The sequence below is a fragment of the Protopterus annectens genome, chromosome 7.part0 (genome assembly GCF_019279795.1).
Source record: "Protopterus annectens isolate FY-2018-M chromosome 7.part0, PAN1.0, whole genome shotgun sequence".
Lineage (NCBI taxonomy): Eukaryota > Metazoa > Chordata > Ceratodontiformes > Protopteridae > Protopterus > Protopterus annectens.
Window position 1 is genome coordinate 391,028,980 of NC_056739.1, and position 27,706 is coordinate 391,056,685.

Consider the following 27,706-nt stretch of genomic DNA (forward strand, 5'->3'; position numbering starts at 1 on the left):
AATTAGGAAAACTTCCAGTTGTGTACTCCATGAAGTTATCCCCAGAGGTCAGGCCAGCACGTAAAACTGAATTATATTAAATGGTGTGACAAGGTGTGATTTGTCCAGTGGATGAACCAACTGAGTGGGTATCATCCATGGTGGTAGCTAAGAAAAAGCTCAGATGACAGAATATGTACTGATCCACGAGATTTGAACAAAGCACTAAAAAAAAACTCATCATCCAATGCACACAGTTGAAAAAGTTGTAGCCTTGATGCCAAATGCCAGTTTTTTTCTGTCCTAGATGCAGAGTTCATTTTGGCAAATTCAGCTTAACAAAAAAATCGTCATTGCTGACTACTTTCTGTACTCCGTTTGGCAAGTACAAATTTTTGAGAATGTCATTTGGGATAAATTATGCAAGTGAAGTCCTTCAGGGTGCAATGGAGCAATTTTGTTTTTCTGGTTATCCTTGTGCTATTATAGTACACATACGAGTAGGAGGTCATGGTGAAGCTGAGCATGACAGAAACCTCAGAATAGTTCTAGAAAGGGCACATCAAGTAAATCTTAAGCTCAATCCACAGAAATGCAAACTTGGGCTACAAGAAGTTACTTATGTTGATCATTTATTTACTAGTTCAGACCTACAACGAGACCCTTCAAAACAAGCAGCCATTCTCGAGATGTCTGCTCCAGACAGTGTACAAGCCCTGCAATGTTTTCTTGGCATAGTTAACTACCTAAGCAAGTTCATTCCAGACTTGAACCCACTTTCAGCACTGCTTAAAGAGCCGACAAATAGAGGTGTGTCCTGGTTTTGGTTAGAGCAACACGAAAGAGCATTTGATGTCCTGAAACAGAGAATTGTTAGTCCACCAACTCTCAGATATTATGTTCACAAATCAGTTACACTTTCCTGTGATGCTTCAAAATTTAGTCTTGGTACAGTCATTCTACAAGAGGATCAACCTGTTGCCCATGCATCAAGAACTCTTACCCAAACTGAGATACAATATGCACAGATTGAGAAAGAGCTTTTGGCACTTGTGTTTGCATGTTTGAGGTTCCATGATTATGTTTATGGTAGACCTATCCAGATCAAAAGAGTACCAACCTCTAGTCACTATTTTGAGAAAGCATATGCATTCAGCTCCAGCCAGACTGCAACATATGATGCTGAGATTGCAAAAGTATAATTTCAATCTTTTTCCAGTGTTACTGAGACTGCACAATGGGGAATATTTTCAAAAAACTTTTCGAGAACAGCCAGGTCCCCATGGTGCTTATAAGAAAAGGACTTGGTATGGACAGGATACTAATAGGGAACAAGGGTTTGGTTCCCGTTCAAAAAGAGGCAAATGGACATATTAAAAAGGTACTGCATAATTTTCATGACGATAATGAATATGTGGTTAATTTATCAGGGTATGTTTTTAATGTTATAGAAATGTATATTTTGAATAAGGGCCTAAAATGTATTCCTTCTACTTTACCTAGGGTCTATGAATTGAGGGGGGACATTTTTAAACTTGTTCGCAAAATACATATGTTGGAATTTTTCAGCCATTTTAATGATGTAGAGCAAACCGAGTTTCTTAATGAAGTAATATTGTCTAGGGACGACAGTTAATATTCTTGTGATTCATATTTGGAGGCTAATGTTTACTGCACCTTAGATACTACAGGAGTTGTTAGTAGGAGTAACTTCATTCCCCTGTTCAAGAATGAAAATATTCGACAATTTTATTGTGCATTGAATTATGCTATAGAAAAGGAAATTAATGAATTTTATAAAGAATATATAGAATACAATATGAATATTAAAGAATGGGAATGCCTAAAAGAATTAAGTGGAAATGACCAATTAGTGTTTAAACCCTCAGACAAAGTGGGGAAAGTTGGTAGTGATGCAGTCCATGTATTATTATGGAATGTGCATCGGGCACCTTAATAATGACAAGACATATAAAAAAGTAGATATGGCTATATATGAAAAAGTTATGGAAGAATATGATGATTTAATACATAAAGGGCTACATTTGAATTATTTCACAAATTCTGATGTACAAAACAAATTTAATAGTAAGAATAGTACCATGGCCAAATTATTTTGCATCTCAAAGATACATAAGGATATCAAGAATCCCTCAGGATGTCCAATTGTGTCGATAAGTGACTGTTTCACCCACAATCTGTGATGTTTTTTACATCAATTTTTGTTGAAGTAATAAAATTATCTTCCTAAATAAGAGATTCTTTTGACTTTATGGATAAGTTACAAGTAATAGCATGGGAGAAAGAGATGTATTTTTTGGGTTTGGATGTGGTTAGTCTTTACGCAAGTATACAGCACAACTTTGGTATGGAGGCTTTGGAATATTTTCTTGGAGATAGTCCTAGAACTCAATATATTAAGGAACTTACCTATTTCTGCCTTACTAATAATATTTTTGAATTTGATGGCAGTTTGGATAAACAAATGCAAGGAACAGCCATGGGGGTGGCTTTCGCCCCCATGTATGCCAATCTCTTAATGTGCCTCCTAGAAAATGTACATATTTACAGAAGCACATTTTATAAGAAATGTATTAAGGAGTACTTTAGGTTTATTGACAACCTTATTTTTATTTGTAAGGGAGGCCAGGAAGAGGTGCAACAATTCATGGAATATTTCAATAGAAACAGGTTTGCCATGAGATTTGATGGTTTACAGAAAGGCATTAAGGTTAACTATCTGGATATCACTGTTGATGGTATGAGTGATGAAAAGATAAAAACTAAAATATTTAGGAAGTTTGGTCATCAGAATCAAATGTTACATGCCCCTAGCTGTCATCCTGAACACATTTTAGTGTCCATCCCTTATGGAAAGATACTAAGCATTAGCAGATTGTGCAGTGACAAACAGGAATGTGAGATAGAGGTACAGAAGGCAGTTACTATGTTTTTGGACAGGGGTTATGATGAGCATCTAGTGAGAGAATGTTATGAAAAGGTTAAGAACAGGAAGGGTAATTTTAAAAGGTGCAGTAGGAAAAATAGTTTAGGATTTTATAAGCAGAATTCACAAAAAAAATCTTTTTTTTTTTTTGTTTTTAAGTATACTCTGTTCTCTGCTAAATTGGAAAAATGAATGAAAACCTATTGGAATGTAGTGAAAAGGTTACATCTTTTAGAGATGTTAAACTTAGTTTCTCTTATTAGAGGGGGCGAAGTCTTAGAGACTTCTTAGTCCATTGGGTCTATAGAAGACCACTTGATCAAAGAATAGAGATCAGTGAGAGGGGTACCTTGCCCTGTAGGGGTTGCTCTTTTTGCAAATATGTGATTGGAATTTTCCCAAGTATAAATGGCAAGAAATTCCAAGTACAATGGTCCTTTTCATGTAAGAGTGTAGGCATAATTTACAGTTTAAGGTGCCCCTGTGGTAGACAGTATATTGGTGAAAGTAAAAGAAGCTTGCAGAGAGAATTAAGGAACATGTGAGAGATGTTAAAAAATAAACCTATAAGCCCAGTAGCCAAACATTTTAATAAATTTCATAAAGGAGATCTGAATGGTCTACAAGTTATAGTTTCAGAGCAAATTATGACAATTTTTCTGTGTGGAGATATTTGAGAAAAAAGGAGTCTATTTTTATGTTAAAATACAATACACTCCATCCAAGGGACATGAATAGGGAGTGTAATTGGAAAAGTTTCTTATGAGAACCCCTTAATCTGTTAATTATTTAACTGTTTTCCTAATTATGTAATTGATTTAAGTGTTTTGTATAAAAGGAATTTGTTTCAGTTGAGGGATTACTCTGTAAAGGCTGTTAGCCGAGGTGCTAGGAGAATTTATTCTTTGTATGAATAAAACAGAATATTGTGTTTTTTAAGCAACTTGATTCCTGGTTATTTTGGTTGTGGATTACAGTTTTTTGTTTGTTGGAGGTTGAATAATATAATTTCAATCTTGTCTAGAAGAAAGGCAAACTTCTTTATCTTGCCAATAACTTATCCAGATTGCCCAAAAACACCACAGAACAGAATGAGAATCTTGATTTTGAAGTCATGGAAGTGAGAAATTTTTCTTCCATATGTCATGATGAGCTGAGAGATGACACAGCCACAGATCCAGTTTTACAGAGGCTCAACCACTTTATCAGTCAAGGATGGTTGTCAAAGCAATCTAGTTTACCTCAAGAAGTGCAACATTTTCCCTACAGAGATGAGATTTTGTCTGATAAGGGTATCATTATGAAAGGTCCAAAAGTAATTGTTCCAAAATCTTTGCAACCAGAGTACATTACTGTCTTCCATAGTGGTCACCCAGGAGCTGATGCCAGCAAAAGGGCAAGGCAGCTAGTATTTTGACCTTTCTATGTCACAAGACATTGAGAGAGCACTTTTATCTTGTTCAGTATGTAATAGTACTAAGACACATCATCAGAAGGACCACTTCAGCCAAACCAGATTACAGAACTACCTTGGTCGACAGTAGTCAATGACATCTTCGAATGGAATGTCAACATTATTTGGTGTTCGTAGACTCTTACTCCATTTGGTTCAAGCTTGACTTACTTCCCAACCTAGCATCCAGTACAGTCATTACTAAGGCAAAGCATCATTTTGCAGTACATGGTAGTCCACACAAAGTTATTTCTGACAGTGGCATGCAGTTTACAAGCCAACAGTTCAAAAGATTTGCTGAAGAATGGGACCTTACTCATGGCACAAGTAGTCCTGAGTACCCACGATCAAACGGTTTAGCAGAACATTCAGTTCAAAGTGCAAAACAGTTACTGGATAAGTCAAAATGAGATAATAGTGATGTTTTCTTGAATCTCTTGAATCTCAGAAATCTTCCTCATAATAAACATCTTCGTTTACCTGCTCAGAGACTCGTTCCATGTGTCAAGAAAAACAGGTTAGTGAAAACCAATCTGTTAAAGACACATTTAACCCAGAAGTCCTACTATGATAAAACCAGCAAACTGCCCAATCCGTTACGAGAAAGAGAAGTGGTAAGGATGCAGACATCCAAAGGTTATGATTGTATTGGTGTCATGAAGTGTATTTGCCCAGAGCCGAGATCATACATGGTGGAATCGGAAACATTTGAGACTGGTGTCTGAGCCTATACCACAGCACATAGCCTGTGAGAGAGAATATCTCAGAGTGAGTTGTCCAGTGTTCCAATTCTAGAGGAAGTTCCAGAGGACATTCCCATTCCTGTGATGAATCCTGAAGTTCCTGATAGGAGTTATTCACTGAAGACAGTCCCTGTTGCTAAATTTGGTCCAGATTGTTATGTTACGAGATATGGTCGCATATATATATATATATATATATATATATATATATATATATACTGTTAACAGATACAATGCAACTTGGACATGAACATTATGTTTTGTTTCTTATGTCTAACTGTAGTATTGTTTTTACAAAGGGCAATCTTTTAAAGAGGGAGGATGTAGATCAATGTGTGTGTGTATGTATAAGAAGCTATCCAAGGGCTTGCACAAGTGTATAAATACTCCGCATGTGCAAGCCTGACTGCCATTTTGTTGTTAGCTGTTGAGATGTAAGCATGTATGTAAGGTCTGTCTGTTAACTAGTTTGGTTGTATTATGACGCTGTTATCCATCCTGATGTGTTAAAGCATCCAAATGCAATACCCCACTTGCTTGTCATCTATGATAGAGAAGTTCGAGTAACAATCGCAAAAAATGTATTTGATTTTTTTTTTTTTAATGTTTTAATTATGTTTTATTTGGTGGAATAGTGGTTGGTTTTTGTCAACAATTTTAGGAATCATCATCTTTGTATGCTGAAGTCCCTCTTCAAACATTTACATTTTATTCCCTCCTTCTATTACTTGGACCAGATCCTCTTTTATTTAGTTATAATTCTTATTTCTGGTCTCTTCCCATGATTTAGCTCTCTCAGAGATATTTTATAGAAGTAGCTTCTTGTCCAAAATTAGCATTTGATAGTGCAATAAGATTTTCTGTTTAAAATTAAATCATTATTAAAATGCAAACTAGAAACATTTTCAATTTTTTGAATTATTTTATATACTTTATACTGAAGTATTTAGGTCAGTTTTCATCTGCAAATAATCTTAGACTCAATCATCTTCCACATTGATCTCTTTAATATACAAATTATGTCTTATTGCTAATGCTAGAGCATTTATAGATGATGCAAATAAAGCACGGGAAACAGGATATCTGTGTTTATCTCTTAATTTCTAAGGGAACAGATAAAAAAAAAAAAGTTCCTAATTGTACGTATGTGTGGCCATTATAATACAAACTTCCCAAAAGAGAAATAAAGGTTTTAGATGTACTAAAAACCTCGAGAAAACAAAAATCTGTTTACCATATCAATATCTTTTTCAACATCTAAGGTTATAAAACCAGTTTCTTTTTATTTATGGATACTATAGCTATAAATATTACAATATTTTAATATTGTCCTGGGTCAATATTTTATTTTTGAATCTAATTTGATTATTTACTAATTATGAGGCAAATTATATCCACTAAACCTGACATGAAAATCATATAATCCACATTTACTTAAGAAACTGGCCTATATGGCAAACATTTTAAAAACATGTCTTTATTCTCTTTGGGGATTGGTATAATTAGACAGTGTTTCCAGGGTGAGGGTACAATCTGCTTTGTTAGAATATCTGATAAAACATTTTGGAAGGGAAGTATTTCATCTCCTGTCTTTTCTTCCATAATATTAAGACTCCCCTCCATTCACTCTTATAGTCTACCAAAATTTGATAATGGGAACATTTATATTTATCTGTCTATGTACAAAGCCTCTCCTGTACATATACTACTTGAGCTTTAGTTATACTAATATATTTCAATAATTTCTACCTGGCTATATAAACCTTGGCTCTAGATGATTGTCACGGTTGAAGTGATACCCTGACCAAAAATGGTGGAGAATGTGGATGGATGTATTTTATTTAAGTAATTTCCCCCTTTTGATACTGCTATTCAAGTCATTTACATGTATTAATCAAATTTAAATGCATGCAATATTGTTGTATATTTTTAACTCTGTAACATATCTTTTGAAATCAAGACTCTTTGACTTCCTTTGCCATGTTAAAGATTTTGTTTTCAATACATCTATTACAGATATCTACTAAAATACCCTTAGTCTCAGGACTCCTTTCCCAGGCTACACACCTTGCCTTAAGAATATTTTTTTCCCTAAAAAAAAACTTTATTAGATACAAACCAACCAATTTTCATAAAGTTATAATCATCTCATATTTAGATACAGGTTTTCCAAGATAATAAATCATTCTTAGAAACGTTTGGAATACCTGCCTGTCTACTGGCCTTGGCATTAGCAGTTGTTTGTATATATTTTTTTTCTGTATCTAGCTTCTTTCTGACAGTAAAGTATGACCCACATTTACACATCTGTTACTCAGATTACACATTTCTGTCATTTAACTTAAAATTATGTAAGTTCTACAGCACAGTTGTATCAGGCTTTTGTCATGTTCTTCTTCTGCTTGACCACACAATACTATATCATCAGTCATGCTTACTACACCTACTAAGACATTATCTGTACAACAGCCCTTTGGAGCATATTTGGTGCTGATAAAATACTAAACAGACATGTAAAAACAAGTACGTTCCTAATGACATATTAAATACATAGCTCATCTAACATATCCACCACAATCCCTGGTTTGTAGCTAGTACTAAAAAAAATAAAATTTCTTGTCAGCCCATGCAAATGTATGTCTTATCTTTTGTTCATGTATTCTGTTGGTTCTGATACTTTTGTCAGGGATACCCAAGATTTCCATTATCTTCATCTGTTTCAGTGCTACAGGCGCTTTTCTTAAAACATGCATCACTGTCAGTGTGTTGGGTTTCAATTGTATGTTAAAATGTCTCTGTAGTAATGCAGTTTTGAACAGAGCCAAGCTTTGTTTGTGAATTGTAGCTACTCACAACCCAAAATATAATTCACTTTTCTTAGTGATACTACTTAAAAAAAAAAGTTAATGTACTTACCATAACTTGTCATCTGTGTTATCCCACCTGAAGGCTAGTTCAAGAAGGCTGACCTGGGACACGATGAGTAGGGTCCACTCATAGGACGATGCCCAATCCACCCTCCCAGTGGAAGGGCCCACCTGGGGAGAAGGGCCAGAAACTCTGGCCCTCTACATGGTGGGAAAATGCTGCACACCCCCTACTGTAATGCCTTCCCTGGTAAGGTCAAACCCAAAATGGTCTCCTTTGAAGTAAAAATAAAACCTGGAATACTCAGGAGGTATTCTAAGGGTAACCTCCTGCTATTAAGTGAAGACCTGGCAAAATTTCAAGCCCCCATAATCCCTGAGAACACTGGTGCCTATGCAGAACTGTTCAGAGAAACCCTGTACAAGCATGTTAATAGCTGCATAGAGGCAGCTGTACCCACCAGGAAGAAGTACAAAACTAGCTCAATGAATAAACCACCCTGGTGGAATCACAAAATCAATAGGCTGTATAACAGGAGGAAGAAAATCATGGCAAAAATTAGGAGTTGCAGTACCCAGCAGGAGAAAAGCATTCTCATCAAACTAAACAAACAACACAAAGGACAAATAAAGTTAACCAAAGCCAAATTTGAGGCAAGTTTGACCTCCCAGGCCAAGGACAACCACAAAACATTCTTTAGCTATATCCACAACCTCAAAAGCAATACAGAATTGTGTGCAGAGCTCATTGTAAATGGAGCTACCTCTACTAAGGCAGGAGATATAGCAAAGCTCCTGGCTGATAAATTCAGCTCCAAATGTACCCCCTCTGTCTCCCTCAACCTTCCTCAGGAAATATCATCAAATATAACTCCCCCTACTATCACTAGGGAACAGTTCCTTAATGCTTTATTTAAGACCAAGAACACTGCATAAATATGCCCAGACAATATCCCAGGATGTCTTATAAATAGCATGAAACATGACCAATCAGGGCTTCTGGAATTACTGTTTAACTGTAGCCTCCAAACAGGCTGCATGCCTCATGCACAGAGAAAAGCAGCGGTCATCCCTCTGCACAAAGGTGGGCCATCAACAGACCCTGGAAACTACAGATGCATAATTCTCACTAGTCTTATATGTAAAGCCATGGAAATAATTATTATAGAGATGATCAACAGAGATATAGTAAACCTTCAGACACTGGACCCAACCCAGTTGGGTTTCATCATGGGCAGATCATGCCTACTCAACCTGATGAACTTCTTTGAGAAGGTCACCAAAGCAATGGATGAGGGCAAAATGATTTACACTGCCTACCTTGACATGGCCAAGGCATTTGACACAACACCCCACTCGGGCATTGTTGACAAACTCAAGAGGTTAGGTACAGACCCATATGTCACCCGGTGGATAGCCAAATGGCTCACAGATAAGACCCAGAAAGTTAGAATTGCAAGGAAAACCTTCGGCAGACCACTACGGCACCACAATGCAACTGTTAAAACCACAAATTTATTGAGTAAAACTGTAAAATGCAGGAATAAAAATCGGTCCAATAAGCGCTTTCAGCCGATATAGCCTTCTTCAGATCATATGTGAATTCTGCTACAGATTCTATTTAAAATCCAGATGCCCAATCACAAATACGGAGTGGACCACATATGTAAATGCAGTCTTAGTATTGATTGGAAGAATAGCGGCCAACTGCAGTTCTAGAAATTAGTCAACAGCCAGTAGTGAAGCATTCAGTGGTAACTTTCCTATTGGATAAGCTTCTTAGTTTTGACCAATTGTTTTCTTAGACATGTATCCCTGTGGTGATAGGTTACTATAGGACTCATTGTGTCCATTCATCCTCTTGTGGCACATTGCCATGGAAACAGAAAGTGTGTGTGACAATTGGTATTAGCAGAGGCAGTAAATACAGCTGCTGGAAGCTTTGTAGCAGTGAGAAAAACTGCATCATGATAAATAAACTTTCTGAGCTACGTAGCCTCCTCAAATTGTACTAGTCAACATCTTGTCTACATGGCATCTTGTTGCTCATTTAGAGATTTCTGTGTAGGAACAACTGATCAGCACCTTAAGGATCAGATTCTACATCATATGGGAGATTTAAGGAATGCTGATTTAAACAATGTGCTTGCTATGCACATTGTTCATAATCCAACATGTGTTTAAATTTAAAGTCTTGGAATGTATTCAACCTAGTCTAAGAGAAGGTGATATAAAGAATCGGACAGAAATCAACTGGATTATTAATTTAAGAGCACATTGACCTCCAGGCTTAAACAGTGTATTGCCATTAAGACCTATCTTAAAAGCAAGGAAGCTAAGGATTGGGTTTCCAGCAGCCGTATTGTGATTGGGCATCTGGTTTTTAAATAGAATCTGTAGCAGGATTCACATATGATCTGAAGAAGGCTATCAGCTGAAAGCACTTATTGGACTGATTTTTATTCCTGCATTTTACAGTTTTACTCAATAAATTTCTGTATCTAGCTTCTTTCTGACAGTAAAGTATGACCCACATTTACACATCTGTTACTCAGATTACACATTTCTGTCATTTAACTTAAAATTATGTAAGTTCTACAGCACAGTTGTATCAGGCTTTTGTCATGTTCTTCTTCTGCTTGACCACACAATGCTATATCATCAGTCATGCTTACTACACCTACTAAGACATTATCTGTACAACAGCCCTTTGGAGCATATTTGGTGCTGATAAAATACTAAACAGACATGTAAAAACAAGTACGTTCCTAATGACATATTAAATACATAGCTCATCTAACATATCCACCACAATCCCTGGTTTGTAGCTAGTACTAAAAAAAAACAAAATTTCTTGTCAGCCCATGCAAATGTATGTCTTATCTTTTGTTCATGTATTCTGTTGGTTCTGATACTTTTGTCAGGGATACCCAAGATTTCCATTATCTTCATCTGTTTCAGTGCTACAGGTGCTTTTCTTAAAACATGCATCACTGTCAGTGTGTCGGGTTTCAATTGTATGTTAAAATGTCTCTGTAGTAATGCAGTTTTGAACAGAGCCAAGCTTTGTTTTGCATTGTGAATTGTAGCTACTCACAACCCAAAATATAATTCACTTTTCTTAGTGATACTACTTAAAAAAAAAGAGTTAATGTACTTACCATAACTTGTCATCTGTGTTATCCCACCTGAAGGCTAGTTCAGGAAGGCTGACCTGGGATACGATGAGTAGGGTCCACTCGTAGGACGATGCCCAATCCACCCTCCCAGTGGAAGGGCCCACCTGGGGAGAAGGGCCAGAACCTCTGGCCCTCTACATGGTGGGAAAATGCTGCACACCCCCTACTGTAATGCCTTCCCTGGTAAGGTCAAACCCAAAATGGTCTCCTTTGAAGTAAAAATAAAACCTGGAATACTCAGGAGGTATTCTAAGGGTAACCTCCTGCTATTAAGTGAACACCTGGCAAAATTTCAAGCCCCCATAATCCCTGAGAACACTGGTGCCTATGCAGAACTGTTCAGAGAAACCCTGTACAAGCATGTTAATAGCTGCATAGAGGCAGCTGTACCCACCAGGAAGAAGTACAAAACTAACTCAATGAATAAGCCACCCTGGTGGAATCACAAAATCAATAGGCTGTATAACAGGAGGAAGAAAATCATGGCAAAAATTAGGAGTTGCAGTACCCAGCAGGAGAAAAGCATTCTCATCAAACTAAACAAACAACACAAAGGACAAATAAAGTTAACCAAAGCCAAATTTGAGGCAAGTTTGACCTCCCAGGCCAAGGACAACCACAAAACATTCTTTAGCTATATCCACAACCTCAAAAGCAATACAGAATTGTGTGCAGAGCTCATTGTAAATGGAGCTACCTCTACTGAGGCAGGAGATATAGCAAAGCTCCTGGCTGATAAATTCAGCTCCAAATGTACCCCCTCTGTCTCCCTCAACCTTCCCTCAGGAAATATCATCAAATATAACTCCCCCTACTATCACTAGGGAACAGTTCCTTAATGCTTTATTTAAGACCAAGAACACTGCATAAATATGCCCAGACAATATCCCAGGATGTCTTATAAATAGCATGAAACATGACCAATCAGGGCTTCTGGAATTACTGTTTAACTGTAGCCTCCAAACAGGCTTCATGCTTCATGCACAGAGAAAAGCAGCGGTCATCCCTCTACACAAAGGTGGGCCATCAACAGACCCTGGAAACTACAGATGCATAATTCTCACTAGTCTTATATGCAAAGCCATGGAAATAATTATTATAGAGATGATCAACAGAGATATAGTAAACCTTCAGACACTGGACCCAACCCAGTTGGGTTTCATCAAGGGCAGATCATGCCTACTCAACCTGATGAACTTCTTTGAGAAGGTCACCAAAGCAATGGATGAGGGCAAAATGATTTACACTGCCTACCTTGACATGGCCAAGGCATTTGACACAACACCCCACTCGGGCATTGTTGACAAACTCAAGAGGTTAGGTACAGACCCATATGTCACCCGGTGGATAGCCAAATGGCTCACAGATAAGACCCAGAAAGTTAGAATTGCAAGGAAAACCTTCGGCAGACCACTACGGCACCACAATGCAACTGTTAAAACCACAAATTTATTGAGTAAAACTGTAAAATGCAGGAATAAAAATCGGTCCAATAAGCGCTTTCAGCCGATATAGCCTTCTTCAGATCATATGTGAATCCTGCTACAGATTCTATTTAAAATCCAGATGCCCAATCACAAATGCGGAGTGGACCACATATGTAAATGCAGTCTTAGTATTGATAGGAAGAATAGCGGCCAACTGCAGTTCTAGAAATTAGTCAACAGCCAGTAGTGAAGCATTCAGTGGTAACTTTCCTATTGGATAAGCTTCTTAGTTTTGACCAATTGTTTTCTTAGACATGTATCCCTGTGGTGATAGGTTACTATAGGACTCATTGTGTCCATTCATCCACTTGTGGCACATTGCCATGGCAACAGAAAGTGTGTGTGACAATTTGTATTAGCAGAGGCAGTAAATACAGCTGCTGCAAGCTTTGTAGCAGTAAGAAACACTGCATCATGATAAATAAACTTTCTGAGCTACATAGCCTCCTCAAATTGTACTAGTCAACATCTTGTCTACATGGCATCTTGTTGCTCATTTAGAGCTTTCTGTGTAGGAAAAACTGATCAGCACCTTAAGGATCAGATTCTACATCATATGGGAGATTTAAGGAATGCTGATTTAAACAATGTGCTTGCTATGCACATTGTTCATAATCTAACATGTGTTTAAATTTAAAGTCCTGGAATGTATTCAACCTAGTCTAAGAGAAGGTGATATAAAGAATCGGACAGAAACCAACTGGATTATTAATTTAAGAGCACATTGACCTCCAGGCTTAAACAGTGTATTGCCATTAAGACCTATCTTAAAAGCAAGGAAGCTAAGGATTGGGTTTCCAGCAGCCGTATTGTGATTGGGCATCTGGTTTTTAAAAAGAATCTGTAGCAGGATTCACATATGATCTGAAGAAGGCTATCAGCTGAAAGCACTTATTGGACTGATTTTTATTCCTGCATTTTACAGTTTTACTCAATAAATTTGTGGTTTTAACAGTTGCATTGTGGAGGTCTGCCAAAGGTTTTACTGGCAGCTTTAGCAGTTGTAAGAGTGTTTATTTTATTTATTTTACAGGACGTTAGAATTGGGGGATTCAACCTCTACAAAGAGGCTGGTCACAAGTGGAGTCCCTCAATGATCAGTCCTTGGACTGCTCCTTTTTGGCATTTATTTCTCATAGGTCAATGCCAACATCAGTTATCTATGGCTGACTAAATTTGCAGATAATTGCAAATTGGGAGCAGTCATTGAATCTCACACTGACACAAATGTTCTCCAGGAGGGGCTGACACAGACAAACAACTAGTGTTAGAGCCATGGACTAAAACTAAATGGCAAGAACTGCATAATAGCATCCTTTGGGAAGTCATCCATCCCTGTTAACTATCATATTGGCAGTACACCCCTTAGAGATGACCCAGTAGTCAGGGACTTAGGGACACACATAGATAGTAATCAAGCCTTTGACCATCACGTGTCTACAGTGGTGAGAAAATCATTCTATGTTGCACAACTTATAAACAAAACAAAGGTATGGCATCTAAGTCCAAGGAAGGCATTTTTCCACTGTATTGGCATTCAGCAGACCAATCATTGAGTACAATGCCCCCCTTGGTATGTACCTAACCAGGCATATCCAACAATTGGAATGTCCAAATATTCCTCACTAAAGTAATACAGAGCATAAGTAGAATGTCCTATGGAGACCAACTCAAGGCTCTATCCCTGTATTCAGTCTCCTACAGGATTTTGAGGGGAGATCTATAGCTGACATACAGAGTACTGTCAGACTCCACTTGGATGGACCTCTTGCATATCCACAAAACAAACAGTATCTGAATTAACCATTCTAAAGACTTAAACCTTGCCTGTGATATAATAGGACCTGCTGGAGAGATAGGTATGTGTCCCAGAGACTATCCTGTCTATGGAACAGACTCCCCATCCATGTAAAGCATTGTTCCTCCCTAACCCAATTCCAAGTGCAACTTGGACAATTGGATTGGAAACCAGAAATTCATCCCTGGTTTGGCACCTATGGACACAGGTAACCTGTAAATGGTTCATCTCCCAGGCCCATGGTTACACTTACTTATCAAGGGTATCAGAACTTGTCAGAGATTTGGGATGCATGGCTAGGTTTAAAAAGGCCCTTCTGGTTGTTAACCTAGTAAACACCTATGAACTTGTAAGCAGTCAGGGACTCAGATGGGGTAGGGAATGAAAGGTCCCCGAGAATCCCCATCTCCTGCCATGTATGATCCAGGGTCAGAACGTCTGAAACCAAATTGGTCAGACAAGGAGAAGCCAAAGATGGGGTAGGAGATGCCCCCCCTAGCCAGATAGGGGAAGAGAGAAGCCCCAACTCAATGTGAGCATTGAGAAAGGACCTAATTATCTTGTCCATATCAGTAGATGACACCTAGAGGACCTAGAAGAGGTGGATGACCTAGCCAAGGATAGGTGCCTAGATCCTATGGACCTCACCTCTAATGAATAAGATCTGTGCTTGGAGACAAAAGGAGATTGTCCCAAGCCAAAACCAGAGTTGGAATCCACATTAAGAATAGTAGGATCAGACACTGATTCCAGATCAGACCTCCTTGGATCTTATGACAAGGTAGGATCCAAAGGCTTGGGTGCCACCAGTCTGGAAGCTGGTTCCATGGCTAGTCTGGATCTGACCGGATCCAACGGCCTTGAACTAGAGACCCTGGATCAGGGGATGGATTCTCATGACCTCAGATCTGAAGGACTCAGAGCAGAAGCCCCAGATCCAAGAGAGTCACAGATCTTTGGATCCAATTCAGTCAAGGCTGGTATCAGATTGAAAGCACTAGGATCAGACAGCCTCACCTTTTTGGAAGAGGAAGACCCCAGAGGCAGGGTGATCTTCCTTTTGTGCTCTGAGGGTCCAGACTTGGCAGATGACTGAGCCAAGGGACCCCCTTGAGACAGCCATTTCAAGTGGAGCTTATTTCTGTGCTCAGCCAAAGCCCTGGGGTTGAATGTAGTACAAATGTCATATTCAACCTCCAGGTGGTCAGCACCCAAACAATAAAGGCACTCCTTGTGCAAATCAGAAACAAGCATTTTCTGACTACACAAGGAGCACCATTTGAAACCAACAGGCTTGTCGTACATGATGAAAAAATAGCCTAAATTAAAGGGACAAGCTAACTCTACACAGAGAAACAGGCAGAGGTCGGTACCAGAAAAACAACCAGCTGAAAAACTGCTTGCAGAAAATACCAACTATAAGAACTAGAAAACTGTAAAAGCTACTACAAAAAAACTACTGGAAAACTAACAGAAGCACTACTAGACAAGAAAAGAAAGGTTGCCAAAACAAAACTACCCAACAAAAGATGTAAACAGGAGGGGAGGGACTAAACTACGGATACCAAACAGTACTCTAACAACTACAAAACAACTAAGCCCTAAGAAAATAACAATAAAGAGGAAAAATACAAAAAAAAAATAAGCTACTTATCCCACTGTGGAGCTGAGCCAGAGAAACCTACATCTGTAGCTCATCACAGCAAACAAGATCTGAGGGGTTAGAGGGCAGCAAGAGATCATGGGAGTGGGAGGAGCTGAAGCCTAAAAGCTGTCTGTAAAGTGCCAGCTTGGATCAGTGTCAGAGCAAAGACCCAAGAGTGAGGAATAATGACATGGATAACATCAAATCAGGTAGTTTCAGTTTCTTAGTTTTGAGATCATATGTCCATCATTTCTTACCTAATGGTGCCATCTATGATTAGACATTAAAAACAAGCACATGGCTTTCCCTTCACATCCATTTAGCTTGTCTATTTAAATTTATGTTCTGAGAAAATATTATACTCTGCACCGATTATCAAGCTAAATTTGTACATTGTCCATTACTTCTTATTTCCAACAGTCTGCCTTGCATGCGTATGGAAGTGTTTCAGATGCATTTTACAATTTCACCATATCAAGTCTTTTCACATCAACAGTACTAATAAAGAAATCATTTTCATGTTTCTATCAACAATGTCCAACTCTTTTTAAACACATTTTTTTCTTCCTGTCATATTTAAAGTCAAACCTACTGCAAGCTTGAAAGAAAAATGAGTAATACATTTTCATACCTAGGTCTTGGGTTCTCATTCTCACAATGTTTCTCTCTCGTATTTATTACTTTTACAAGGTATTTTTTTTTTACTTTATTTCTCAGTTCTGCTTTATAATCAGACTGTTTTATGTTGCAGTCACTCTAAGTGAGAACTAGGAATTTAATTTGCCCTACACACACACAGTTTCCTATTCTTTCCTAATTTCTTATATAACAAATCATTGTCTCACAATTGGGAGTCCTCATAACCCTTCCTCTGTTCTTCAGCTCAGTAATAAATGGCTGCAGAAGCTTGTGTTCTTATAAAGCACAAATGCAGAATGTTCCTTCCTGGCTGGCAATAATTACTGATATCTTTCTTTTTTCTACATGAGGAAGGGAATTTAGTTAAACAGCTTTAGGATTTCATGCCAGGAAGATGTCGGACTGTAGTACACTGAAACTTTTCAGATTTTGCAGCTAATCCATTTGCAGTTGTAGGAGGGTGTAGGTCCAAAACTTCCAGTTTACTACCTCAAGAATTCCAGCGGGGTACACAGTTGAACCATATTTCATGTAACAATTGTGCTTCTCTATTCACAGGCACAAACACTAATGGAGCTATAGTTAATTTGTAGCAGATATATCACTACTCTTTTATGATGTGCCAGAAGGCTTAAAAGTATACAAAGCCAGGTGGTGTGGTCCAACCTAACAAAGTCTATATTCTTACTTACTGATATCTATAGAAGTTATGGGCACCACATGACATGCAAATAACTTCAGCTAGCTCACTACCCTTAAAGGTATATAGCCATTTTTTAAGCTTTAATTAAGAAATTGGCCTCTATGTTACTCCTTCCTTACAACAGCTACATTATTATCAGCTGAAGATAGTAATGCCAGTTTGGATCAACACAATGTCAGCACCTACTGTACAGCATGTGTATCTATGAGTGCTCATGTTGGGTACTAGGGAGAGGGGTTGGATCCATAAGAGAAAGAAATAGCTTCCTCTCCTCAAGATCATCTCTTAGAGAGAGGTTGGTTTAATATTTATGAAGTATGACAGAAAAACAAAACAGCTATAGAATATAGCTACATTGCCTGCCAATTACATGAAAACATTATGCTGCATAATTTTTACCTGTACTCATTGTGAAATTTCTCATCCAGGCTGTGATAGTGATTTATTTTTATGTATCGTTTTGTTGACTGGGTTATTCTCACTAGGCTGGTAGTATTTATACTGCTAGGGTGAGTTTTGCCAGGACATTGAGGAACTTACCCTAATCATGATTCTGTACCTTTTATCTTCCTAGCACAGTGGCAGCTGGGGGACAGGTGCATGACATGGAGAGTGGAGGTGAACACTAGCTGTAAAGAGAATATCAGTAGTAGTAGTACAGAGGATTCAGAAAGCCTTTTCCAAAAAGAATTATCTGAGGTTATGACAAAAGAAAAGTGTATTGCTACAGCCCTCAGTTGGGAGGGTTGTAGAATGGTATACTAAATGAGATGATGAACCAAAGCAAACCAGAAAATGTGTGTCATCGGTAGAAATAATTGGTAAAATCCAGGGAGAGTAAGCAGAGGATATTATAGAAAGTGGCAGTACACTCAAAAGGAAACCATATGCACAGACAGTTGCTAACAATGGTGGAGAACAGAAAGAAAGAAAGAGACTAATACCTCATGTGCTTTACACCCAAGGAAGTAAGAGGCTTTATTTTCTTAAATAAAGATACATTTTGTGACAGTTTTTGAGATTGCAGAAGGGGTGAAAAAGTTTTTGTGAGAATATGAAAAATGGCAGTACATGGAATGATTACGTAATGAAAGGTTTTTAGAGACAAGAAAGAAAACTGCAATTTGGAGAGTGTTTGAAAAGAGAGACTTTGGAAGGGCATTCATAAAGTATTTGCAAAGAACTAATGGACATTTCTAAAATCTATAATGAGTGATTAGGGGCTGGAATTGCAATAGGGTTGCCATCTTCTGTTGGGGCTAAAACCAGATACACTCAACACAGTCTGTAACCTCACACATTCCCATCCTTATCCCACCCATTTTGTGAAGCCATCATGACATCAGCCAGTGGGAGCAAACTCCATTTCCATTCCTGATGCCGTTTTTTCTACCAATTTACTATGCTTTTCTGTAAAAAGAATAGTAAATCCGCAGATTTAAACTCTGCTAGTATGTTTCTTTTTTTGAAAAAGAATACCAGAGTTTGTATAGCAGTTTCTGGACTACCAGACAATAAGTTTGATTTCTGGATAGTCCAGAAAAAAGTGGACAGGTGGCAACTCTAGATTGCAATGCTATAACAAAAAGGGAAGGGAAAGAATTGTACATTTGAACCATATTTCATGTAACAATTGTGCTTCTCTATTCACAGGCACAAACACTAATGGAGCTATAGTTAATTTGTAGCAGATATATCACTACTCTTTTATGATGTGCCAGAAGGCTTAAAAGTATACAAAGCCAGGTGGTGTGGTCCAACCTAACAAAGTCTATATTCTTACTTACTGATATCTATAGAAGTTATGGGCACCACATGACATGCAAATAACTTCAGCTAGCTCACTACCCTTAAAGGTATATAGCCATTTTTTAAGCTTTAATGAAGAAATTGGCCTCTATGTTACTCCTTCCTTACAACAGCTACATTATTATCAGCTGAAGATAGTAATGCCAGTTTGGATCAACACAATGTCAGCACCTACTGTACAGCATGTGTATCTATGAGTGCTCATGTTGGGTACTAGGGAGAGGGGTTGGATCCATAAGAGAAAAAAATAGCTTCCTCTCCTCAAGATCATCTCTTAGAGGTTGGTTTAATATTTATGAAGTATGACAGAAAAACAAAACAGCTATAGAATATAGCTACATTGCCTGCCAATTACATGAAAACATTATGCTCCATAATTTTTACCTGTACTCATTGTGAAATTTCTCATCCAGGCTGTGATAGTGATTTATTTTTATGTATCGTTTTGTTGACTGGGTTATTCTCACTAGGCTGGTAGTATTTATACTGCTAGGGTGAGTTTTGCCAGGACATTGAGGAACTTACCCTAATCATGATTCTGTACCTTTTATCTTCCTAGCACAGTGGCAGCTGGGGGACAGGTGCATGACATGGAGAGTGGAGGTGAACGCTAGCTGTAAAGTAAATATCAGTAGTAGTAGTACAGAGGATTCAGAAAGCCTTTTCCAAAAAGAATTATCTGAGGTTATGACAAAAGAAAAGTGTATTGCTACAGCCCTCAGTTGGGAGGGTTGTAGAATGATATACTAAATGAGATGATGAACCAAAGCAAACCAGAAAATGTGTGTCATGGGTAGAAATAATTGGTAAAATCCAGGGAGAGTAAGCAGAGGATATTATAGAAAGTGGCAGTACACTCAAAAGGAAACCATATGCACAGACAGTTGCTAACAATGGTGGAGAACAGAAAGAAAGAAAGAGACTAATACCTCATGTGCTTTACACCCAAGGAAGTAAGAGGCTTTATTTTCTTAAATAAAGATACATTTTGTGACAGTTTTTGAGATTGCAGAAGGGGTGAAAAAGTTTTTGTGAGAATATGAAAAATGGCAGTACATGGAATGATTACGTAATGAAAGGTTTTTAGAGACAAGAAAGAAAACTGCAATTTGGAGAGTGTTTGAAAAGAGAGACTTTGGAAGGGCATTCATAAAGTATTTGCAAAGAACTAATGGACATTTCTAAAATCTATAATGAGTGATTAGGGGCTGGAATTGCAATAGGGTTGCCATCTTCTGTTGGGGCTAAAACCAGATACACTCAACACAGTCTGTAACCTCACACATTCCCATCCTTATCCCACCCATTTTGTGAAGCCATCATGACATCAGCCAGTGGGAGCAAACTCCATTTCCATTCCTGATGCCGTTTTTTCTACCAATTTACTATGCTTTTCTGTAAAAAGAATAGTAAATCCGCAGATTTAAACTCTGCTAGTATGTTTCTTTTTTTGAAAAAGAATACCAGAGTTTGTATAGCAGTTTCTGGACTACCAGACAATAAGTTTGATTTCTGGATAGTCCAGAAAAAAGTGGACAGGTGGCAACTCTAGATTGCAATGCTATAACAAAAAGGGAAGGGAAAGAATTGTACATATTCCAAGCATTATAGATGTTGATGTAAATAAGTGTGTGGTAAAATACTGGGAGAACCAAGAACATTGTTTGTGACATTTGTTAAATAATTGTGATAAAATAAATGTTATATATACATAAATGTGTGTAGGGGGGGGGGACTGGGCACGATGTAAAGAAATGTGAATATTACAAATGTAAAAAAAAAACTGGTCATGCATTAATATATTCTAAAGAAACATATAGTGAAAAGAAGAGGAAGAGAAAGAACAACAAATGGAGTAATAGTAGAAATAAAATGGAAAAACACTCAGAAGAAGAAGAAAAGAGGAAGTAGAAATAGATTCAGAAGTTACTGATAAAAGAGATATAAATTGGAAAGTAGTAAAAGAAAAAAAAGAATCCCATTGGTAAAAGAGTAAGAAATAGAAAAAGGAGATTCAAGGGAATAAACTTAAAAGAAAAAAGAAAGGAAATGGACAAGTAATGCATTTAAAACAGTATAAGAGGAGAATGATTTCCTTTAAATTAAGGAAAAGCGAAACTAATAATTTAAGGATTCTGTCAGTAAATGTAAATAGTATGAAAAATATAACAAGAAGGATAATTATTTTAGAATGATGTGATATAGATATAATTGTTTTAGAAGATGTAAGATGAAGGATTACAGACAGAAAAAACATGTGATGGAGAGATGGTATGGAATTTGGGAAACAAGTGTTATTCAGGAATAGTTTTATACAGAACAGTAGTGAAGATCTTAGATGCAATGTTAGTTAAAATGGGAAGACTTACTATTGTGGATTTACAGTAGCAAGAAAAGGTTTATAGACATATCTATGCATATGTTATTTGCAAATTAGATTACATAGTACTAAACATAGATACTATAATAACAGCAGACTTTAATTGTGATTTAAGGGGAAAAAGAAACAGAATGAAAACGATGCAAGAAAAATGAAAAAAGTTATGGCATATGGTAAACTGGCAATATGGAATGCAAAAGTGTGGACATATAGAAGAGGTATATTAAAATCCAAGACTGATTATTTTATAAACTTAAGTATAGCAGGAGGAGATTCAGTTGCAACAGAATTTATGGAATATACAGCTGGAACTAAACAAAAATAGAGAGTATATTAAAACAGGAAATGGTATAAAAATAAATGAGAAAGGAATTAATAATACAATTAAGAGACCGTGTTACCATGAGAGAATTTTATATTAATTGGTCAGAATGCTGAAATATTTTTAAAAGCAAGTATAAAAGATGATTTTTACAATGGCAGAGTAAGGTAAGAAATATGGGAAAACAATGGTATGCTAAAATATAAACAGATGTGCTTGAAAATTTAGAAAATAATGAAAGACTACTATGACAAAGAGAAACAATTGTGTAAAAGAAATTATGAAAAATTTAAAGAATCATTGTATGAACAGATATTTACTGCAAGAAAAAAGTAGTATCACCTTTCTTGAGTAAAATAGCATAACAGAATAGTAGCATGATAAGAGAAATGAAAGATAAACAAGAAGAAGCCATCAATATCAGATTATGAAAATAGTTGTAAATTATATAGAAGAACTGGTCAAAATGAAAAGGCAAGAATGTAATAAAATATGGGAAGTGAAAATATTTTCTGAACAAGTAAATAAGGAAGTTGAAAAAAAATACTTTGTATGAATTACTGCAAGTTCACATAGAACTAGATTTGAAATGTATAAGAATTTAGGTGACTGGCCAAAAAGACTATTACAAGTTTTAAATGAGTGGCTAAACAAAGGCCTTAACCACAAGGTATTATTTAAAAGGATTAAAATTCATATAGAAGAAATGAGAAAAAAGAAGACAAGGAATTGGAGACATTTAGTGTTAAATAATACAGATTACAAGATATTCATGAAAATAATACAGAAAAGACTTCAAACTAAGATGGAATATATTGGAAGAAAGCTCATATGGTATGAAAGGAAAAGGATGTCAATTAACAGAAATAGTAGATGACATCCTAAAAAGAAGAGAGGATATAAAACTCAAAGTAGGTGATATTAATAAAGCTTTTGACTCAACTGAACATGAGATATGTGATTAAATGAAAAGATAGAAATTTATTAATAAAATTAGGAAAGTTTGTATGACAACATACAGGAATAATAAGAATTTTGGTAAATGGATAACTCAGTACATAAATAGAGACATGCAAGGGTATAGGACAAGGATGCCCTATTAGTAGCATTTCATTTGCTTTTGAATTTGGTAGATAGTGAAGTCAATGGTAAAATGAAGCATGTAAAATAAATTATGCATAAAGGTATATAAATTCCAGTGTTACTGACATACACAAACAATATTATAACAGTTAAAAACAGTATAGGCATGAGAGAAGTTATATTTTTTGCAGTTGATTAATGTCATACCTATTAATTTCAAACAAAGATAAAAGTAAAAGAATGGGGGAGAGAGTAACAATAGCAGCTATTCAATTCAGAATTAAAGATGCTGAGTTACATATAAATGTTGGTATAGAAGTGTGCAAAACGCAATAGGAACCATTACTGAAGGAACTAAAAGAAATTTGTTTTTTATGGAAAACAGATTAGCTTACAAGGAAAACAGTGACTTTAATAAATTCAGTATTGCTGATTAAAATAGTATATTTGTCAAGTATCTTTATGATACAAAAATATATGAGAAACAATGGTTAGAAGTGATTTTTTTTTATTTATATGGGTCTCTAGATTAAACCCACTCAAAATGGGAGTATTATATATGAATAAAAAGGAAAGGGGGCTAGACTTGTTAAATCCAGTGGTGTACACAGTATCTTTAAAATTGTATACAATATTGAAATAGATTAATGAGGAAATTGTTAACAAAAGTGTTCAAATATAATATGAAGAATTTTGGGAAATAAATAAAGAATTAAAGAAAGTCTTAATGAAAAGATACAGAATTATCAACAAATGATATAAAAATGTGGAAAATAAAGATTGATGAAATAGCAGATATCAAAAAACATGGTACAAAAATAGAGAGAGACAATATTATTGTGTTAATCCATTGGAAAATTTACCAGAGGAAAAGATTAAAACAATAAAAGAAAAATGGTGTATTATGAAAGTATAATGCCATGACTTTTTATGGAGATTAGGAATAAAAATACCAGTAAAAGGTAATAAGCCATATTACAATGAAAAGTGAAAGATTGTATTTAAATTGTGGTGAAAAGAAACCAATGAAAATGTTTTTTCAAATGTGAGAGAGTAAAACATTGTGGAAAATGTGATGACACTTTCTTTGAATATTTCAAAAACAGCAACAACTTAAGTATGGCTATTATAAGAATAGAAGTAAGAATCAAAAACAGGATTGGATTGGATAAAATAGTTTTATGTAGTATGGGTAATATGAAATGAGAATGAATTAAATTATGTTTAATGGGAAATGGATATGGTCAGCAATATTAAGAAAAAATAGATGGTTATGGAAAAAAAAAGAGTGAGGTCTTATTTAAGTAAGAATGTACAGGTGTGATAAGAACAATACATTTTACAAATAAAAAACAAGACTGTAAATTGCTCAGTTTTGTAAATATGTACATTTATGAACAGATAAAAATGCAGACAAGTTGTCATGTAAATAAAGGACTTCTACTTTTTTGATAGGTGCCATGGAATCTTTTACATCCACCTAGGCTACCAGCAACTCAAGCAGATACAGCTTTAGTTTAATGTCATCTGAAGTATGACACACACAGGAGCAAAGCACCTAATATTATGCTGACAAGTGCACTACCCCAGTAAACAGATAAAATATGTGGGTGACAATGCACTTCAATTTCTCCCCCTCCCTTCAGCTTCCTGGTTCTGATCTGGTAGCCTGATGTTTTATATCCATTGTCTGAACTGAACATGTGCTGCTGCAGATCAGAGTTTCAGGCCTCAAAAGTTACATATGCAGTAGCTGTTTAAACCTGTAACAGTATCATTGGTGATACTTTTCTTAAAAGGCAGTAAGTGCTGTCTCCACACATTTTGCAGATATTTTACTCTTAGAAGTGTAGATTCCTAGTGCATGCCACCCAGTTGCTTCAATTCCAGATGCATCTTTCCTGATCCTCCTTGCAAACATCTGAATACATAGGGGTAGTAGTGTTATTTACAGTGGTGATAATGTATTAAACTATGATAACCCTGGGCAGAGGTGAGGTTTTATGCTCATGATACAGATGTGTATGTTTTTTCTCTTTTTAGCCGTTCCAGTTTAAATGTGAAGCCAGATGAGGGAATTAGGCCAAACTGTCAAAGTTCTCAGATAACGACAGCAATAATCAGTATCCCTACACCGCTGGCAGCAACAGTAGAAGAACACAGATCCGTGGGTTCCAGCCAGTCTACAAACATTAATACTACTAGTGGAAGCATTGTAAAGGTTTCTGCATTGTAAGACATTCCACAATACCCTGGCTGTAGCTGTGGAGCCACTGTATCCATCTGCTGCAATACGTGCCTGGAAGGATGGTCCAGCATCATTTTGCACACCTACTGACAAAGACTTTCAGAGCTTTGTTGGGGTTGGTATATATATGCCATGACTTACAGTTGCCAGACATTTGTTTAGTAGACAGGTGGTGAAAAGTTGCTGGAGAATACTGGGAAATTGTTAATGGCAAGATGGTAGCTGACAAAAAATTAACTGCTTTTCCACTGTGTACTAGCATCTTTTTAAGACAATTATTTTTGTTTTGTTTTCAATGGATAATATTTATTCATATGATGGAACAAGTAACAAGCAATGGTTTTGCAAAGAAAACTGTGAACATTTTCTTCATGGAAGAGAATCATAATCAACCAAAATGTAAGCATTTCCTTTTATAGTGAAAAGTTAAAGAAGACATTGTTAACAGAATAGAATCACTTTACTCTGTGAGAGATGCACATACAGAAGTACATAGACTGTATGGTAAACGCTTCTTGGCACATTAACAAACTTGGCACACCTTAGCAATCTGCCACAGAGTCACTCATTGCTGGTGTTATTCAGGCATCGTTTTCTAGGAGCCTATCAAGCTGATACAGTGCAGAGTGTGTATGTCTGTTAAGTATTGTCTGTGAAAAAAATTGTGAATTTTTCATGCTTTTGGTAGTCTTTAGTCTCATATATTTTCTGCTTTATATTTTTATTATAAACAGTACAAGAGTGTGATTAGATTCAAAGAATATTCTGTATTTTTAAGAAAAATCTAAATCTAAAAACAAATGTCCTTTGCTTATTCTTGCACTTACCATTATAAGCAGAGTGAAAAGATATGGGAGAGCAACACTGTTTCTTGTAGTCTGTGTCTATGAAATGTATAGTTATTAATCATTTTGTGATTTTCTACACAGCCAACTCCTTGATCAGAATACTGTACATATTTTTAAATATAGTAGTCCACATTAGATTGGAGTTGCTGACAGAGTGGGTCATTTTCCTTTTAGACCAAACTTGAGAGGCAAATTGTGTTTACTCCCTGGCTCCCAACATTATCTGCAAATACGCTGCAGGGTTTCATTAGTGATGGAAGTTATTGCCACTTCCTTTCAAAAATGACTACATAGAAACGTTGTTTCTAGCTGCTTCAGTCTAGAAAATCAGTCACTGTACTGTGAAGCTATATATGGACTGGCAAACAGACGTTATAAAAGCAAAATGTGAATAGACCTAAAAATAGCTCAGCTTTTGTCATATCAATTAGCAGTGACATTTTTAAATGATCACATCAGCCTGACATCTTTGTTAAACAAAATAGTCAGAAATAAGATTCTACCCATGAGCTGTACAGCTAATTTTCATGTTGTGTCTGTAAGATTACCATTTCTTAAGCTTTATGTGTAGTGACTGGCAGAGATTTAAAACAATCATTAAAATTATATGTTAACATCTGGGGGAAACTATAATCCAGACTCATTTTAATTAATCTCAGTCAGTATCTTCTTGCTGCTTTCCATTAAATGTTCCTTTAATTAGCTGTAATCTCAAATTCCCATACTTAAATTATACATTTAGAAGGCTGATTTTTATGCCAGTGGATTAGAATAGAGTGTATTAGGATCAATGATGCATCTTGTTTTAAATATTTTAAAAACATTCAAGTAATTTGTCTCAGAAGTGATTAAATAGTGAACCAGTTTCAGAATAATTATGCCAAATGTATAGGTAATAGGTCCAAACAAAAACATTTCTGCTCTAGATAACGTTTGCCACCTTACCTTGAATATGCAGTATTTAGTTGGCTTGAGCTGATATGTTTTAGTGTGATCAAATTATGTTATGCAGCATCAATAGTTTTATTTTCCTACTTGTAAGCATTCCCAAGAACTTTGTGATTTATTTAATGTTTTGTTGTAGGGCACAATGCCAGGACTCTTAAGACATGTTTATGTTTATAAATGTAAGTGGATTTTGCTTATTAGCATCAATAAAAACAACACAAATGTGTGGTTTCTGGACAAAACAGTTACATTTGAAATACTTAGTTTCTTGTCTTACAGTTTGGGTTGTAGTGCATCTGTTGGAAGTTGTATATCATTTACAGTAATCTGTCTTGTGCCACTGCTGTACCTGTGCCCAATCTGGATTAAAGTATTTGCCACAAATAAATCTGGTGTGGTGAGGCTCATTATTTGATAGCAACAATGAAGAGAAAATCTTTTTCATGTTTTCATATCCAGCTCATCTTTCAACACTACCCACATGGTTTCCATCCAGTTTTTGCTTTAGGGTATTCTAATTTCTTTGGCATTTAACTTCCAGGCTCTGGATATCTGCAGCAGATGTAGACCTACAGATAATAAAGCACTTCACTCTGGTTCATGGCTTTCCCCACGAGCATGGGCAACT

General features: G+C 36.4%; 1 protein-coding gene across 1 annotated transcript in view; it reads left to right on the forward strand.

Annotated features, from left to right (window-relative positions):
- LOC122806482 (potassium voltage-gated channel subfamily D member 3-like) overlaps window positions 1-27,466 on the forward strand; it is a 495,277-nt gene extending 467,811 nt beyond the window's left edge. Inside the window, exon 6 of the mRNA XM_044076958.1 lies at window positions 25,078-27,466. Coding sequence (XP_043932893.1) covers window positions 25,078-25,270 — 193 coding nt within the window. The 3' untranslated portion in view covers window positions 25,271-27,466. The remainder of the gene's footprint in view (window positions 1-25,077) is intronic.
- The last annotated feature ends 240 nt before the right edge of the window (window positions 27,467-27,706 follow it).